The following is a 15741-nucleotide window of genomic DNA, read 5'->3' as shown; positions in this document are numbered from 1 at the left end:
TGTGCAGAGAGGGAACTGAAACACGCTTTAGGGAAATGTTTTTGTGGGTGTGCATTTTGCTTTTGTTATTAAAACACCCTCACCTCTTTCTTTACTCTCTCTCATCTGCATCGAGCACTTAATGTTTCCTCCATTGACTAGCCTCTTTCATATCTCTCTCTCTCTCTCTCTCTCTCTCTCTCTCTCTCTCTCTCAGTTTCCACACAATGAGCTCTACTTTCGTCTAGCTTCGCTGTGGTGGTGGCTGCACGAGAGAGGGGGAAAAAGTATCAAAAAAATCATAAACTTATTACATTAGTACAAATTCAGTTCTAAACTTTTCGATTGGACCAATTTAGTCATAAATCTTTTTCACATTGATACCAATTCAGTCCATCCGACCAATTTAGGCCGAAAATTGCTGATGTGGACACCGACCGTCCTACGTGGCACGACCAGGGCTGACGTTGGCATTTTAAAATAACTTTTCGAATTTTTTATTTTTTTCTTCTCTTTCTATTTTTATTTCCTTTTTTTCTTCTTTCCTTCCTCTTCCCTCCGCTAGTCGCCAATCTCCACGGTGACCAATGGAAGCCGCTGGCGATCGGTGGGGGCGAGGGCCGGGATGCCCTTGTCGGCCATATGGGGGCCCGGCCCTCGCCATATTCGGCAAGGGGATCCTCACCCAGCCCTCGGCAGAGGCCGAGAGCCCCTCGCCGTCACCAGAGGCCGGCCAGGGGCCTCACTGGCCTCTGGCGACGGTGAGGGTGTTTGGGCGAGGGGGCCCTCGTCCAGCGCACATCAAAGGCTTGCGAAGGCCGGCGAGGGGTGGCCTCATCCAGCCCTTACAGGCCCTCGCCAAGGGCCGGCCTCCCCTGTGGTCGGCGAGGGCGTCCCCGCCCTCGCCCTCGTTGGCCTATGCCGGTCACCGTGGAGACTAGTGACTGACGAAGGGAAGAGGAAGGAAAGAAAAAAAGAAAAGAAAGAAAAGAGAAAATAAAAAGAAAAGGGAAAATAAAAGAAAAAATTAATAAAAAATTGAAAAATTATTTAAAAAAATATCCACGTCAGTATCGGTCGTGCCACGTAGGACGGTCAGCGTCAACGTTAGCGATTTCCGGCCTAAATTGGCCAGACGGACTGAATTGGTATCAATGTGAAAAAGTTTATGACTAAATTGATACAAATGTAATAGGTTTATGACTTTTTTAATATTTTTCCCGGAGAGAGGGAGGTGAGAGACTAAGGTCTAAATATGAGAGAGAGAGAGAGAGAGAGAGAGAGAGAGCCCTACTATTACTTTCGGGTTGCCTCTAGGCCAATTCCTTCGGCTCGGTCCGCAGGTTTGATTCTGCATAAGAAATAGGGAACTAGACAGGTCATTTCCAGTTCATGTGGAAACCATTCAGAACCAGCTTGTTCGATCCATTTCCCTATTCAACCCCCAACATTGCGGGTTGGTTAGGCCAAATTTGGAGATTCGATGCAAGAATTGGAGAATCAAGTGTCACCGACAATCGTGCGATGCCGGCCGACAATCGCATGATGCTCGTGCTCAATTTCAGGCCCTAATTGATGGAGTTAAGTGAGCCCTAGTCAAGTGTAGCCAAATTCGAGACTTGAGGCTCATTGTCCTCAACATATGTGACATGCTTGAGGTCGCACGACCTTGGCAGCCGATTGCCTGGGGTCCCGCGACTTCGGTGACGCTTGGCCTAGGGTTGCATGACCTCCGTGATGGCCGTGGGCGGGCCTTCCCACTTAGCTTGCGTTAAGTCACTGTCGTAATTTTTGCTTTTTCTTTCTTTTCAAAACAAAGTCCTTCATGTAATAGTGTCTACCAAACACTATTTGCATTTCATGAAAGCCCTTAGCCTAAATGTATTTGCATTTCATCAAAACCCCTTAACCCAAAGTCCTTTAAATATATACAAAGACATTTTTCAAAACTATCCTAAATGCACCCTAAGTGTAGCTATCCAATTACCTTTGGAAGTAGGGACGAACGGTTCTAAAATGTGTTAGTCTCCTGCCTAGAACGTGGAACGGACCCTATATGTCCTAGTTTGAAAAAAGTGGGACCGAGAATAGAATTGGCTGGTTCCCAATGTTCTCGGTTCCACTAGGGAATCGGCCACTTTTTTTTTTTCAAGTTAAAATTTAAAAGTTTATTATAAAGTATAAATCATCCATTTTCCAAACAAGAATATTGATCTTGACCAAATGATTATCGAAGCGTTTATTCATAGTGCATAACATAGTTTAAATCTTGACGAATGCAAGACTGTTTTATTCCTAACAAAATGGTGTGGAACCGGTTCTTTCCTTGTAGAATTGGCGGTTCCGGCCTTGAAAAGGGAACCGAGCCGGCTCTCCCTTGAACCGGCTCGAAAACGGAATCGGAGCTGATGTCGACCCCTCATTGGAAGGTCACCACGTGAGTGACCTTAAGCACGCGTGACAAGTATTGGCCGTGGAATTGATGACACCGGGACGTACTTTCAACTACGAAATCATTGGTTCAACTCCGTTGAACTACTACATGCGCACGCACTTGCGGGTGTTTGTGGGCTTTACATGTACGTTCACTTTGATGCACCACCATGTAATGGTCCTAGGAAGTGGTTGCGTCTGAAATCCGTTTAACATTAAGTCATATCTAACCAAACCGCATTCTAGAACTTGGGCATGCTCACCTCGAGTTTGTTCTTCTCACAAAAATAAAGTACGTATCTCAATACCCAGTGACATCGTGATTGATGCAACGTGCCACATAATTCATAATATAATTCTATACGATATTTTCTTTGAATGTTATACTGTCCTCTTCGTCGTTGTTTTCTCTACCATTATGGCAAGAGAAGGGCTTCAAGCTTGGGACGTAGGTTTGCTTCATAACGAGCCTCCTAATTTTGAGAAGGATACAAATCTATTTTTTAGCTTACACTTAAGGGAAAGATACTTTTATGTGATCATATGAGCTCCCAATTAGGTGTCACGCTAACTAAACATGTTATAGTTGAATTAACAAAATTGTATACTAAAGTTTCGAGCTTAATTTTCCATCACAATAAGTTAATCGCGTCATAATTTTATTTGTTAAGAGCATTAAAGAATTTCCTATATTAGGACATCGATCACATATTTAAGCTTAATGTCTTGCATGTGTTTTATGCCTCGCAATGATGAAGTACTATGATTTACTCGTTTTCGAGCTGATTAAAACCCAAAGGAGACCTTAGTATAAAGCAACAAGTTTGCCACTCATTAATAAAATCTTTTTTTTTTAATTTTCCAATGTCTGAAAAATGACTGCTGACTACATAATTGATTAGTGATTCGAAATATGACTTGTAACTGAAAAAAGAAAAGAAAAGAAAAAGATAAGAGAAACGCCTTTCACCGCCATTGGGTCTCTTCTTTCATTTTCCAGGCATTTACTTAGTGGGGGATCTCTTGAGCTAATCGGACCCAATCAGAGGCAAACATACATTCTCAATAATGAAACTTATTAATTGCATGGCGATGGGTAGTTGCATGAATTCAAAGTGTATTTACACGAAGTTGCAGGCATTCACTCTGCCCTCCTCGTCCTCTTCCCAGCTAACATCGCTGCAAACTTAGCCTAATAAAAGCAATGATGATAGCGACATCTCACGATAATACACCGCAAACGATGATGTCAATATATCTCCCAATGAAACAAGAAAGGAAGACGAAAAGAAAAAAGGAGCACCCTAGATTTTCTCAGCAAACTAGCATGTAGAAAAGTGAGTTTTGGCAGCTTCAGTGCATCTCGAGATGGTGAGTTCTTTCACTTCCGGATCTTGGATGCCCAAGAGTTGTCTATCTTGAACTAGGGTTCCTCGCCAGTAGCAAAAATCTTAAGTAATTCAAACAGTGATGAACTATGCTTCAAATAATAGATACAGATACAGATAAATCTCTTCACCGCTTTCTGTACAGAAATCTCTATAATTGAATGTAACAGGTGTCTATCTCAAGATCTGTGTAGCCAGTTCAGAGGATAAGGACACAAACCACAAACTGGGGTTCTCTCTGTAAAACCCCAAGTGTAAATTAATGTATACATATAGACAGTGGTATATGGAAGAGACCTCTTGGCTTTGAAGCTTTGGAAGCTATCTCTTGTTGTGAAGAGGGTTCGGTCCGGTCGGCACCTTCCGCTTCTCCGAACTCAAATCCGGGCTCGCTTGGCCTGCGAACGGAGAGACCGCACCTGCTTCGAGAGGACGAAGATCGTGAACAGGTAGTCGGTTCGAGGTAGAAGGAGCCGAGGACGACGATGAGAGGCTCGCCATCCTTGTCGCCGTCGACGTCGACCACCGGGCAGAGAAAACGAGATCCGGAGCACAGAAAAGTAGGAGGAGAGTGAAGAGAAGACAGAGGCTAAAGCGATTCATATCTGCAGACTCGCGCACAGATCAGAAAAGAATTATGCGGTGTCTGTGCGTTGGACAGAGATTGACAAGGCTTTGCTTTTAGGCTTGTTTTGGTTTTTTAGCTCGGTTTATATACGACAGCTGAAATTGACCGTGTTCGGTATTGCCCGCGTCTATCTACCAACTTTGGTCTAAAGGTGTACACGTACAAGTCTAGAAGCTCATGACAAATGTGAAGAAACGAAGACCACGTCGCACGGGGCATCTAGTCGATTATTCTATGTATAAACATGATTGACCGAATCAATTGTGATAAAAAAGTTGCGTTCGCAGCGGTATTTTGTAAGCAGGGTTTGCTGAATAAATCTTATTTTTCATCCTTGCGCTAGGGTTTTTGGGTTGGCTGATTAGACCCATTATGTAACTGATTAGACCATGCTTTGGTCATGATAAAACCCAATAAATTCAGTCTTTTTGTAGATTAAATACATGACTATTCCTCTCGAAATGATGGCGGCAAGCCGTGCATTGATAGGTCATAAAAGTCAAGGACTGAAATATAATAGTGACGACGGGGAATGACCGAGTTCGATCGGCCTGATGTGAAAACTCGGGAGGGGAAGTTGATGATGGGTTTTTACAGCTGGGCCGACTTTAGTTTAAATTAATATTGTTGGAAATATAATGTACCTAATCAAAGTTGAACTATACAAACATAAAAATTCTGGGGAGAAGATAAAAAACAGCTAGGCTAAGGAAAGAGCATGGTACGTGCTTCTCTTTTTCCCAAACAAAGCGGGTCAAAAGCAAGATAGGGCACACAAAGTCTACCGTATTGATCATAAGAAGTATAGGCTCGACCATGTAAGTCCAAATTCGCACCTGCATAAATTATTCGTCTTTGACCGAATCAGAAAGATGGATTTTGTCTAATTCATCGTTTCAAAATATAGTCGAGACACGAGGTGATTGATGGTAGCGCCACTAAAGTTGAAAGCGGGCTAATCAATTGATGAGCACATTAATCGAGCCATTATACTGTCGATTTGGGTAAAATAAATTGCATTTTAAGTCCATGCATTTAGGAGTAAGTTCTAATCGAGCCCTTATACTATAAATTTGAGGGACGATAGAGAGACCGAATCTCCATTCGAACGTCCAAGAATCGACAGAAATGCTAAGGAGACGCAACTTCGGTTTCCATTGACACGGCCCTCCATGTGAAACTTCTACTTTAATTTGACAGATCTTCTTGGACTAAAAATTCTTCACCTTTTTTCTTAGAACATGATTATTTTGACAAACCTTTGCGAGCTGTGATGGTACTACGGAGAAGAAGCTACCATGGAGGGTGAAAACAGGCAATGGGCAAGAAAAGTAAGGTTTAAATAATCACAAGCTAGCTGTCTAATCAGATGAAAAAAAACAAAGGCCTCATCGATCCCCAGGCGACCATAAAAAAATTTATTCAATAAATCCGTTTTCCGACCCACCAAAAAAAGAAAAAGATTTACAGGGGTCAGCCGTTGACTTTTCGTGCTCGTACGGAATGCTTAGAGCCAACCAAGGTGATGATTTTCCGTTTTCGTCTTTTTATATTAGCTGCTTTTATTTGCTTTTTTTTATGTTACGTGGAATCAGAAAAGGTGAACTTCAACTCGAGGGGTCATCTCACGTGCTGCACTGTTTATAATTCTTTTGCCCCACTCCCACGTTATGTAATTAAGAATTTATTATTTTATTTGTACCTAACATCTAATTTGATAGATGCGATGGAATTTAGAAAAGTGATTAATACCACGAAAAATCTGAAAATTATTACACCCATGATAAATTTACTCTAAATTAATTTTTTGATTACTAAAATCCCGAAACTGATTTATCTGTGATAAATTTACCTTTCGTTAGTTTCCGTTAAAATTTATTGTCAATTTGCTGAGTTGGATGACACATGACAATTGACAGCTGTATCGATTTAGGGCTTTACCTTTTGTTTGTCACAGGTATACGGTTTGAGATTTTTCGTAATATTAATCAATTAACGGAGGATAAATTTGTCACATATATATCAGTTTTCGGGTTTTTGGTGGTCAAAAAATTCATTTGGGGTAAATTTGCCAAATGTGTACCAGTTTAGGGTTTTTTGTGATAAAAAAAATTAGTTTGGGTAAATTTGTCATAAGTGTACCAGTTTGAAGTTTTGCATGGTATTAACCCTTTAGAAAACTAATTATGTATATTATTTATGAAAATCCTCCACTTAATGATGTGCTATCTCAATGGAAATCACAAGATGAAATGGATCAAAACATATTGGAGCATAATTACAACCCCACCTATTTTTTTTATTTAATTTACAGAAGTCTTGTAAAGCACGATCAACGCACGATCACGACATACGGAAGGTAAGTGGGGTTTGACCATTGGGGTCAGTGATTTGCCACGACAAGATCCTCAAAATTCTTCAATGTGACATCAACGTCGATATTCTTTTGCCCCTTTTGTGTCGCCCGCCATGCTAGCAGATTCACATTCAAATCGATCTTTCCCCTCTTTTCTCTTCCTAGTGTAGCCATCCCTTCATTTCACACGCACGACGTGAATTCCCGTTGGGCATAATGACAGACTTTGAAATCGGTTAACAACGATTCCGACTTTAATCTCGCATTTCGATGATAGGAGGATGGCTAGGAGCAAGAGTTTGCAATTTAGAGAAATTAAACTATAATTGAAATGAGAAGAGCTGACTTATTCAATATATATTGCTCGAATTGGATCCTTTTGATTTAAAAATTCGAAAATGGACTACACTTACGAAGTTGTTCCAATTTATTAATTGGCAGATCCTGGGCCCGATAAATGAATCGATACTTTTTACTCGAGTTACATCACATACTGTTTACACTACAACCCAAGAAAAAATGAGGGTTTTAGTCAAAGAGAACAAAGGATGTTGAGCGAGTACCTTCATTCTTATATAATAAAAAGGGTGGGTGTAAGAATCCATACCTGATTATGTTCTTCAAGTCGCATGTTACTTAAGAGACATTTTTCAAAACTCGGATGGTCTAACGAGATTTTTCGCGATGAAACAATATAGGAAATTTCATTAAATAGAAGTGAGGCAACTTTCGTTGCACTGTGATTGGCCATCACGAACCGATTCATCATGTAACAAGGCATGTGGCATCTCGATAGTAGTAGATACTGCTCAGTCAAGATTTGATTTTTTTCTTTTTAATCTTTTGGAATCCTTGTATTAAATTTTGTTGTGGGTTTAAAAGGTGATCACGGGTCTCACAATCTTGGTGGTAATCCTTATTGTCTGCGATGTGAGTCTTTAGTGGAAACAACTTTACATGTTTTGTGGAATTGTCCAGTTTTTTGGAACATATGGGTTGACCTCATCCACAACATTGTCTTGAAGAGTTTTTCTCAATGAACTTATCTGAATGGTTGAAATCCAACACGGGAGAGGCAACTCCCACTATGATTGGAGTACTAGTTTTGATGAGTATATGGGATTTTTGGCTATGGCGAAACAAGTCACTTTTTCAAGAAAGTTTTGTTGTTCCTTCCAACCCTATACAAATAATCCAATCACACACAAAGGAAATCATAGCTTCGCCCACGATCAACTTATCTAAATGTGGATCACGTTTAGAGGTAATCATGGACTTGCAGGAGTCGGAGAAGGATTACTCCAAAATGAATGGGGTGACTGGTTTGGTAGTTTTACCTCATTTCTTATACTATGTTTGTCTTCACAAGCAGAGAACTATGGGCGCTATGGTTGGGACTTACCATTGCAAATCAACAAGGTTTTCATAAGCTCATCATTGAGATGGATTAACAAATCATCACCGAACTTATTAACCAAAAGAGTATAGAAGATAACACTAGATCGACACTACTTAAAGATATCAAGAGACTCATGGACTCTCATTTTGAGTTCAAAATACATCATATTTTTCTGGAAGGCAATAAGCCTGTTGATAGACTTGCCAATATTAATGTAGCGAAGCAATTGGGTTCTACGTTCTACTTGGAGCCTCTCAGAGAATCATCTCACGTTTTGTTTAGTAATAAAGTTGGGATTGAAGACTTTGGACTTTAATTTACTTAGTTTGTACCTTGTGTTAACCCGAAAAAAAGAAAAAAAGAAAAGAAAAGAAAAGAAAAGGTGAGGGTCGGATGGGCTCAACCAAGTCTCCCCTCATTTTGGGCGGATTCAGTTACCCTCCAAGACCCGATTGAGGGCCATGGGTATGGCAAGCTCCATACAAATACAAATAGGCCCGATAACATCTAATCGGACTTAGATCTAATCGTGGACTAGGAAGCCCCGTAATCATCCGAAGCAATGGGGGCACCAAGATAAAATCGGATGGCTTGGGACTAATTAAGACATCTAATTTCAAAGCTCAACCCGACTCGATTGAGCCAAAGCAAGGTTTAATCAGCCCAAGACACAGCGGGCATGTTTGGATGTACTTTTTACTTTTTTGTTTATTCATGCTTAATCTAAATTTTGTGACAAAAAATTCCTCGTATCCGGAGCTTCCGAAACTTTCACAATATAAAAATTTAAGAAAATGACACAAAGAGTTCCTGAACTTTAACTCAATATGCAATTTAGTCCCTGAACTTTTAATTTGTTTAATGTAATCCATGAACTTTCAATTTGTTCAATGTGATCCATAAACTTTTGGTACATATTAAATATAGTCATTAATTCAAGTGCATGGACTATATTGTACATTTTAATATAGTTTATGGACTAAATTGAACATATATCAAAAATTCTGGACCACATTGAATAAATTAAAAGTTCATGGACCACATTAAACATTAGGCTAAAGTTCAGGGACTACATTAAACAAATTAAAAGTTCAAGGATCAAATTGCACATTGAACCAAAGTTCAGGGACTGTTTGTGTCATTGTCCCTATAAATATTGGCACGTAAATTTACACATAATATTTTATATAAATTTACACATGCTTAATCGAAATACGCAGATCAGTATTCGTACGGGTGAAGATCCTCTGCTCTGAATTCGTTTTCAAGTTTCCCGAAAATCTCTTTTCATCCAGATATGAAGTCTAAAAATTTGATCCAGCCCAAAACATACTGAGCGGGTTTGGATAGATTTTTTTTTAAAATTTTTTTTTACATAATCTAAAATTCATCCGCAACACCCGAAACTTCGCAACATATAAATATTGACACGTCAATTACAAAAAGAAACAAACAGAGAAGAGAGAAGAAAGATCTTGCAATTCCTCTGTGCTTCTTTATTATATATGAAATGGTTGTTGTCGCGTGTGAAGTTGACATGAAACTTTCTGACGAAGAAGACGACGACCCTTTCCGTGTTAGAAAAAGACGTAACGTAGTTATCACAGTCAATCACGGGCGAACAATCCGGCCGGTCAACTTGAAAAATATGATCTCCCTCCACATTTCAAAGCCAAAAAGACAATCGTATAGAAAGTGCACCGTCTTCCTTAAAAGATAGTCCGATATGTTTTTTCGTTTTTCGGGTCTTACTCATTTTCTTCTATGTATATGTATATGTATATGTATATGTATATGCGTGGTGCTCTCGGGGATTGAATTCCTAACCTGCTACTTTCCGGCCCACCCCCCACCCCCAATCTCCTTACCGGGGGCTGCATGCCTATTGGCAGGTAATCCCGTATTGAATGGCGGTCCTTTCTCTCTTTTGGGAAGTCTCTTTACACGACTGGACTTTTTCATTTCCATGTGGAATTGGACCTTCGATGGAAAAAAAAGACATTCGCGAAAATTACGCTATACATCTCTTTGAATCAATATTGCGCAGCACGACCTACGTGGTATATCTCTTCTACATGAAAATCGTAGATTAAGCTCCTCCCTTGTTTCTTTCTTCTTCTCTCTTTTTTTTCCTCTTTTCCCTATTCTCCAAATAGTCCTCAATTTAAGAATGAATGAACATTGCCCACTTGCTCCGACCCCAAAAAAAAAAAAAGAGAACATTGCCCACTTGCCAGTATTAGTACATCTAAATGGCATCACATGCATGAACATTGCCATCCAACCGTTTGTCAGCATAAGGGAGTTGGCATCATTTATTGCTTCTTCGCTATAAACTAAACCGCGTAATCGTCAATAAGAATCACGAATCAGTCAAAGAACTATACACGAGTAAAGATAGCTAATCGATCCCACGACCCATCCACAGCTACGTGGAAAGTAATTAACGTAGTCTAATCACCAGCAAAAAAACGCCCGCAAGTTTGAATTTGGCCAGACAGAAACGTTCGAAAGAAGATCAATACCGAAAGTACTAAAACCGACTTAAAATAATATTTACTGTCCGAAAGAACATGATTTGGGAAACACGTTTTTCTTTTCATAATTCATGTTACGAATTAGATAGTCTCATTACTTTTGAAGGGCTGATTCAAAAAAAAAAGCACAAACTTTACCTTGAGTGATAATTCAGGCTCAAATTTTTTTTTTGCCTCGATAAAAAGCACCAACTTTTACTTTAGTCCCATGATGTGAAATTTTCAAATTGTTCGGATCAGATTTGAGATTTAAGTGAAAGTTGATAATTTTTTATGAGACAAAATAAAGTTCGGAGCCATAATTGTTGCTCAATTCTGACCGAAACATTTGAAATTAGGCCTACTTTTGAAAGAATTAAAGAGTTGCTTGCGTTTCTGAAAGATTTGACTTTTAACTATTGCTTAATATCAATCGCGTTGCTCGAGCACTTCGAATTTTATAGATCTGATTTTTTCAGAATCATCCACAACACTCAAATATCGACACGTAAATTCACAATTATATATTTATAATTTCGGGAACTTTTTGCTTTTACTTAAACGTAAACGAACAGGATTAGGGGAAGTTCTAGGAAATTATCCCCGAGTTAAAAAAAAATAAATCGCAAGAACAGACTTTTTCTTTGGCCCGGTCAAGGTTAGTTGCTAAGACGTGAGATTTAATAACATAATAACCAGAGGAAAAAAAAATAAAAGTTTAGGATATTTACCAATAACGAACTAATAAAGTGCAAAAAAAATTCAAGCATTAAAAAAAACGCCGACGTGGTTAAATCAACCGATCACGGTTTCCTCGTAAAAACACGACTTTTCCCAAAAAAGTCAACTTTCGTGCTCTCTACTCTTTATATATGTTCGCAACAAATTCCGGGAAAGCTCGCACGCCAACGATCCCCTTCGTATAACCTGCACGCGTCGGCGCAGTCCCTTTCCACCGTTTCGAATTCCGGAGTTTGTTGATGAATCGATCTCGCTCGCCCGCCATGGAAGAACAAGAAGAAGTAGAATCGCTTTCTGATCACGAGGAGGAGGAGGAAGCGCTTGTCGGTGAATTGGGAGAGCTCGACATAGGCCGGAGAGAAGGCGATCCCGAACCCGAGTCGGCCCACGTCGAGAGCCGACCGAGCCTGGACGAGGTGGAGGGGATCTTGCGGTACGAGTTCGGCGACAAGAGGCTGCTCGAGGAAGCCCTCACCCATTATTCGTTCGCCGACAAGACGTTCTGCTACGAGAGGCTGGAGTACGTCGGCGACTCGGTGCTCAATCTCCTGTTCGCCAAGGAGCAGTACTTCCGGTACCCGGACTTGCCGCCCGGGTCGCTGACCCGGCTCCGGGCCGCCAACGTGGACACCGAGAAGCTCGCGCGCGTCGCGATCAAGCACGGGTTACATCGCTATCTGCGTCATAGGAAGCCTGTTTTCGAGGAACAAGTAAGTTGCACATCTTTCGATCTTTTCCGAACTGTGTTCCTTCAGATCATTCCTAATCATGATGATTAATGTTATGGGGATTACGAAATATCCTAAAAAGGGAGAATAATCAGCATAATTAGGCAATAAAATCCCGTAATCTCGACCGAATCTCAAACGAATTTTTTCCTATTAGGCACATCACCGGGTTTCCGTTCTCTATTGATTGTATTAAATAGCTGAAAACGTGGTCAACGAACTTGACGAGAAGCCAAGTCAATGCTTAATGCGCAGTTTAATCTATGTGAAATCTGTGTATGGATAGATGACTCATCCTTTTCTTGTTTTCCACGTATGTTTCTTCTGTCGATATGTTGAATCAAAATCATATTTGTCAATATAATTCTACGGATGTGTCCCAGATTCAAGAATTCAAAAGAGCGATTCTAGATTATCCCATAGCACGCGAGTGGTGTAATTGACGTGCCCAAGGCTCTAACCTTTTGTTTTACGCGTATATATGTTTCCTTTTGTTGATATGTTGAATCAAAACCATATGTCAATTAAATTCTATGGATGTGTCCCAGATTCAAGAATTCAAAAGAGCGATTCTAGATTATCCAGTGCATTCAAGTGGGCTAATCGACGTGCCCAAGGCTCTAGCCGATATTGTTGAATCAACCATCGGTGCCGTCTTCGTTGATTGCAATTTCTCACTGGACACTGTGTGGAAGGTATGAATGCAAATTCTAATCTCGTATCACACTTTCATGCTCTCATTCTCAAGCTTTGTCGAAAAAACTTCGCTCAATTTACTTGCTTCTAATATCTTGAGCTTATGATAACAATCGGAATTAGTGTACATAAGAATTCGTACCAGAAATTGATCATGGCTGTGGGCGGGTTAGGCCCGAATGTTTTTACGCGAGTGGGGCGGGCCGGGCTTGTGCTATTCTATAGCTTTTCTAAAGTAGTGTTTGTCGGTCTTATTTTACTTATTTAATTTTAGACTTATACATGATTATTTGCTTCTTTATACTTTTTACTGATCTACTATTTTTCAACTTTATATAAATAAGTTCGAAATATCTACATTTGGCCTGTGTGGGCGGGATTTGCATGCCCGTGTTTTCTATGGACGGGTCATTACTTTTGAGCTTAGGTCTGGTAAGACCATATAAAGTTGGAACTGAATTGGTTTGATTGGGCTTGCTTAGGCCCACCCAATCTTTTCTCGTCTATTATAAAAAATGCTCATGCTATTTCCACCCGCTTATTAACTCCTAACATCCCCCATCACATTGAATTGACTACATTATCCTTTACAAGTCTCACTCTTAATTTAAGATGATTCATACCTTTTTTGTCTTCTTTTTCTTTTGTTTCAATTTGACTAGAGACAAAACTACCCATGATCCTCTCAAATGACATATATTAAGGTTAAATGTGGTTCCTACTATTGATTTAAGATTATTTCTTGCCTTTTTTCCTTTTCTTTCTCCATTTGGAACAAAATTGGTGTCCCTCTTTTTTTAAAATAGTTTATTTAGTGGATAGCTTACTAATAATTATGTTCATGAGTTATATATTCTCTTTTTTTGCACTAGGAAACTATTTAAAAAAAAAAATTTAAGCACAAGTAAGAGTAACAAAAACCATCTATCAGTTTGAGTAGACATTTCATTTAGTTATAACTTTGATTTGTGTCATTGCGTTGTAGTTTGCGTATTTTGACTGCTTTACTTTCATTTTACTAAGTGAATCTAATAGTCCAATTTTTAATTATTTTTGATGCCATCATTGCATGATATTTAATAGATACCTTCAGAAAAAATTAAAAATATGACAAAGTTAAGTACATCAAAAACTCTAGACATCCATTATTATCATGGAAATGTAAAAAAATATGCTCCCTAAAACAGCTAATTATACGTGGTATAATTTGATAAGATTATGGCAATTATAATGGCATTAGAAGACAACCCATTCAAACCATTTGCAAACACATTTTTTTTTGTCAATTCTAAATGCATCATAATTTTCATAGAACTATCAATGAAAATAAAATTATGCTCAAAATACAAATGTACTAAAAAATAACAAGTTGCATGTGCAACTTAACAAAAGATATTATCTCTTCAACTGCTTGGGTCCCCTAGAAAAGGTTACTCTCTCTAAAAAAAATATTTTACTTGATTAGACAATAATTTTTTATAATTACATCGATAAGAGAGTCATTATTCACTTGAAATAATATATATCAAATAATAATTTTCAATGTTATAGTGCAAGAAGCTCCAATGAACTTGTTGACATGATTGATTGATGTTCTCCGTTCGCAGTTTCATCAACAATAAATATATTTAAGCAATTTGGGTCCTCGTCAATATTATCTTCCATAGTGACTACACTACAAAAACAATACAATGATGATAAGTAAATTGTGTAATTCATTCATCAACCACAATATTCAATATTTGAGTAAATTCTTGTAAATTTGTATCGAAAATCGAAGTCAAAAAATTGACCATTATGACGATTAATAATTGGCAGAATAAGTTTAAAAGCAAACAAACATGAAGGACGTTAAAATGTAATGGTTGTGGAAGAAGAGGCTAGAGTGAAAATAAAGTTGTTCGAAAGGAACGTGAGTAGTTTTGTCTTTTAATAAATTTGAAACAAAAGAAAAAGAAAAAAAAAGGTAACAAAAAAATCTTATATCAAGAGTGGAACCCTTAAGAAATATTGTAGTCAAATCAACATGATAAGGGAAAGTAATGAACTAATAAGGGGATGTAAATAGTGCAAGCTTATAAAAAAAATTAAAATTCAATTTTCTTTTTGTTAATCCATGTTTTCTGTGATTTAAGATTTGCTACTTGTGAAGCCCAAGAAAATGTTGCTAAGCAATTTGATGTTGTCTGCATATGTGGTAGGTATTTAAAAGCTTGTTGGAGCCAATAATTAGTCCTTCAGCGCTCAAACTGCATCCAGTCACCGAGCTATACGAATTGTGCCAGAAGAAGAGCTTGAAGTTGAGATTTGTGGATTTGTGGAGTGAAAGCTCAAGTTTCATTGTATTCGTGAACGATCAGCTTGTGGGAAGAGGCACGTACAAAGCCAAGAAGGACATTGCGCTCAATAGAGCAGCCAAAGATGCTGTAGAGAACATTGGAAGATTCCTTGGCGAGGGAGAAAAAACCTATGAAGATGATAGTGATTTGAAAAAACTAAAAAGATGTAATGAATTGTGATGATAAAAGCAATCTATTTGAACTCGATAGATCTCATTTTATTTCTTTTCGCGACCATAAAACATGCAATGGGTGAACGGCCAGGATCTTCCTTATTTACATAAAATATTGTCTCGAATACCCTTTCGCCCTGTGTGCTAGGTAGAGGTGGCAGAATGGGTCTAGAACCATATTTAATGGTGTATGTTATAAATGGGTTGTCTCAAGTTTTAAAAACAGCTTCAGTTGATCATAAATGGTTTTTTTTAAGGGTCATAAATAGGTTGATATATAACCCATTTCAAACTCATATGAAAAATAGAAATCTTTTCACCCGTATCTAGTAGTAAATAAAACACCGTGGAGTTGGAGATGTCAA

General features: G+C 38.7%; 1 protein-coding gene across 1 annotated transcript; it reads left to right on the top strand.

Annotated features, from left to right (window-relative positions):
* The first annotated feature begins 11561 nt into the window (after positions 1–11561).
* On the top strand, positions 11562–15412 carry LOC115679882 (ribonuclease 3-like protein 3). Its single transcript, XM_030603599.2, has 3 exons — positions 11562–12150; positions 12717–12863; positions 15066–15412. Exons 1-3 carry the CDS (start codon positions 11680–11682, stop codon positions 15381–15383), a joined length of 936 nt encoding a protein of 311 aa, XP_030459459.1. The 5' UTR covers positions 11562–11679; the 3' UTR covers positions 15384–15412.
* Positions 15413–15741: the final 329 nt, after the last annotated feature.

Source organism: Syzygium oleosum, unplaced genomic scaffold (assembly GCF_021117445.2).
Source record: "Syzygium oleosum isolate NSW1041296 unplaced genomic scaffold, Sole_v2.1 Sole_v2.10, whole genome shotgun sequence".
NCBI lineage: Eukaryota > Viridiplantae > Streptophyta > Magnoliopsida > Myrtales > Myrtaceae > Syzygium > Syzygium oleosum.
Note: the sequence above shows the minus strand (reverse complement) of the source record. Positions and strands in the feature narration are given on the sequence as shown.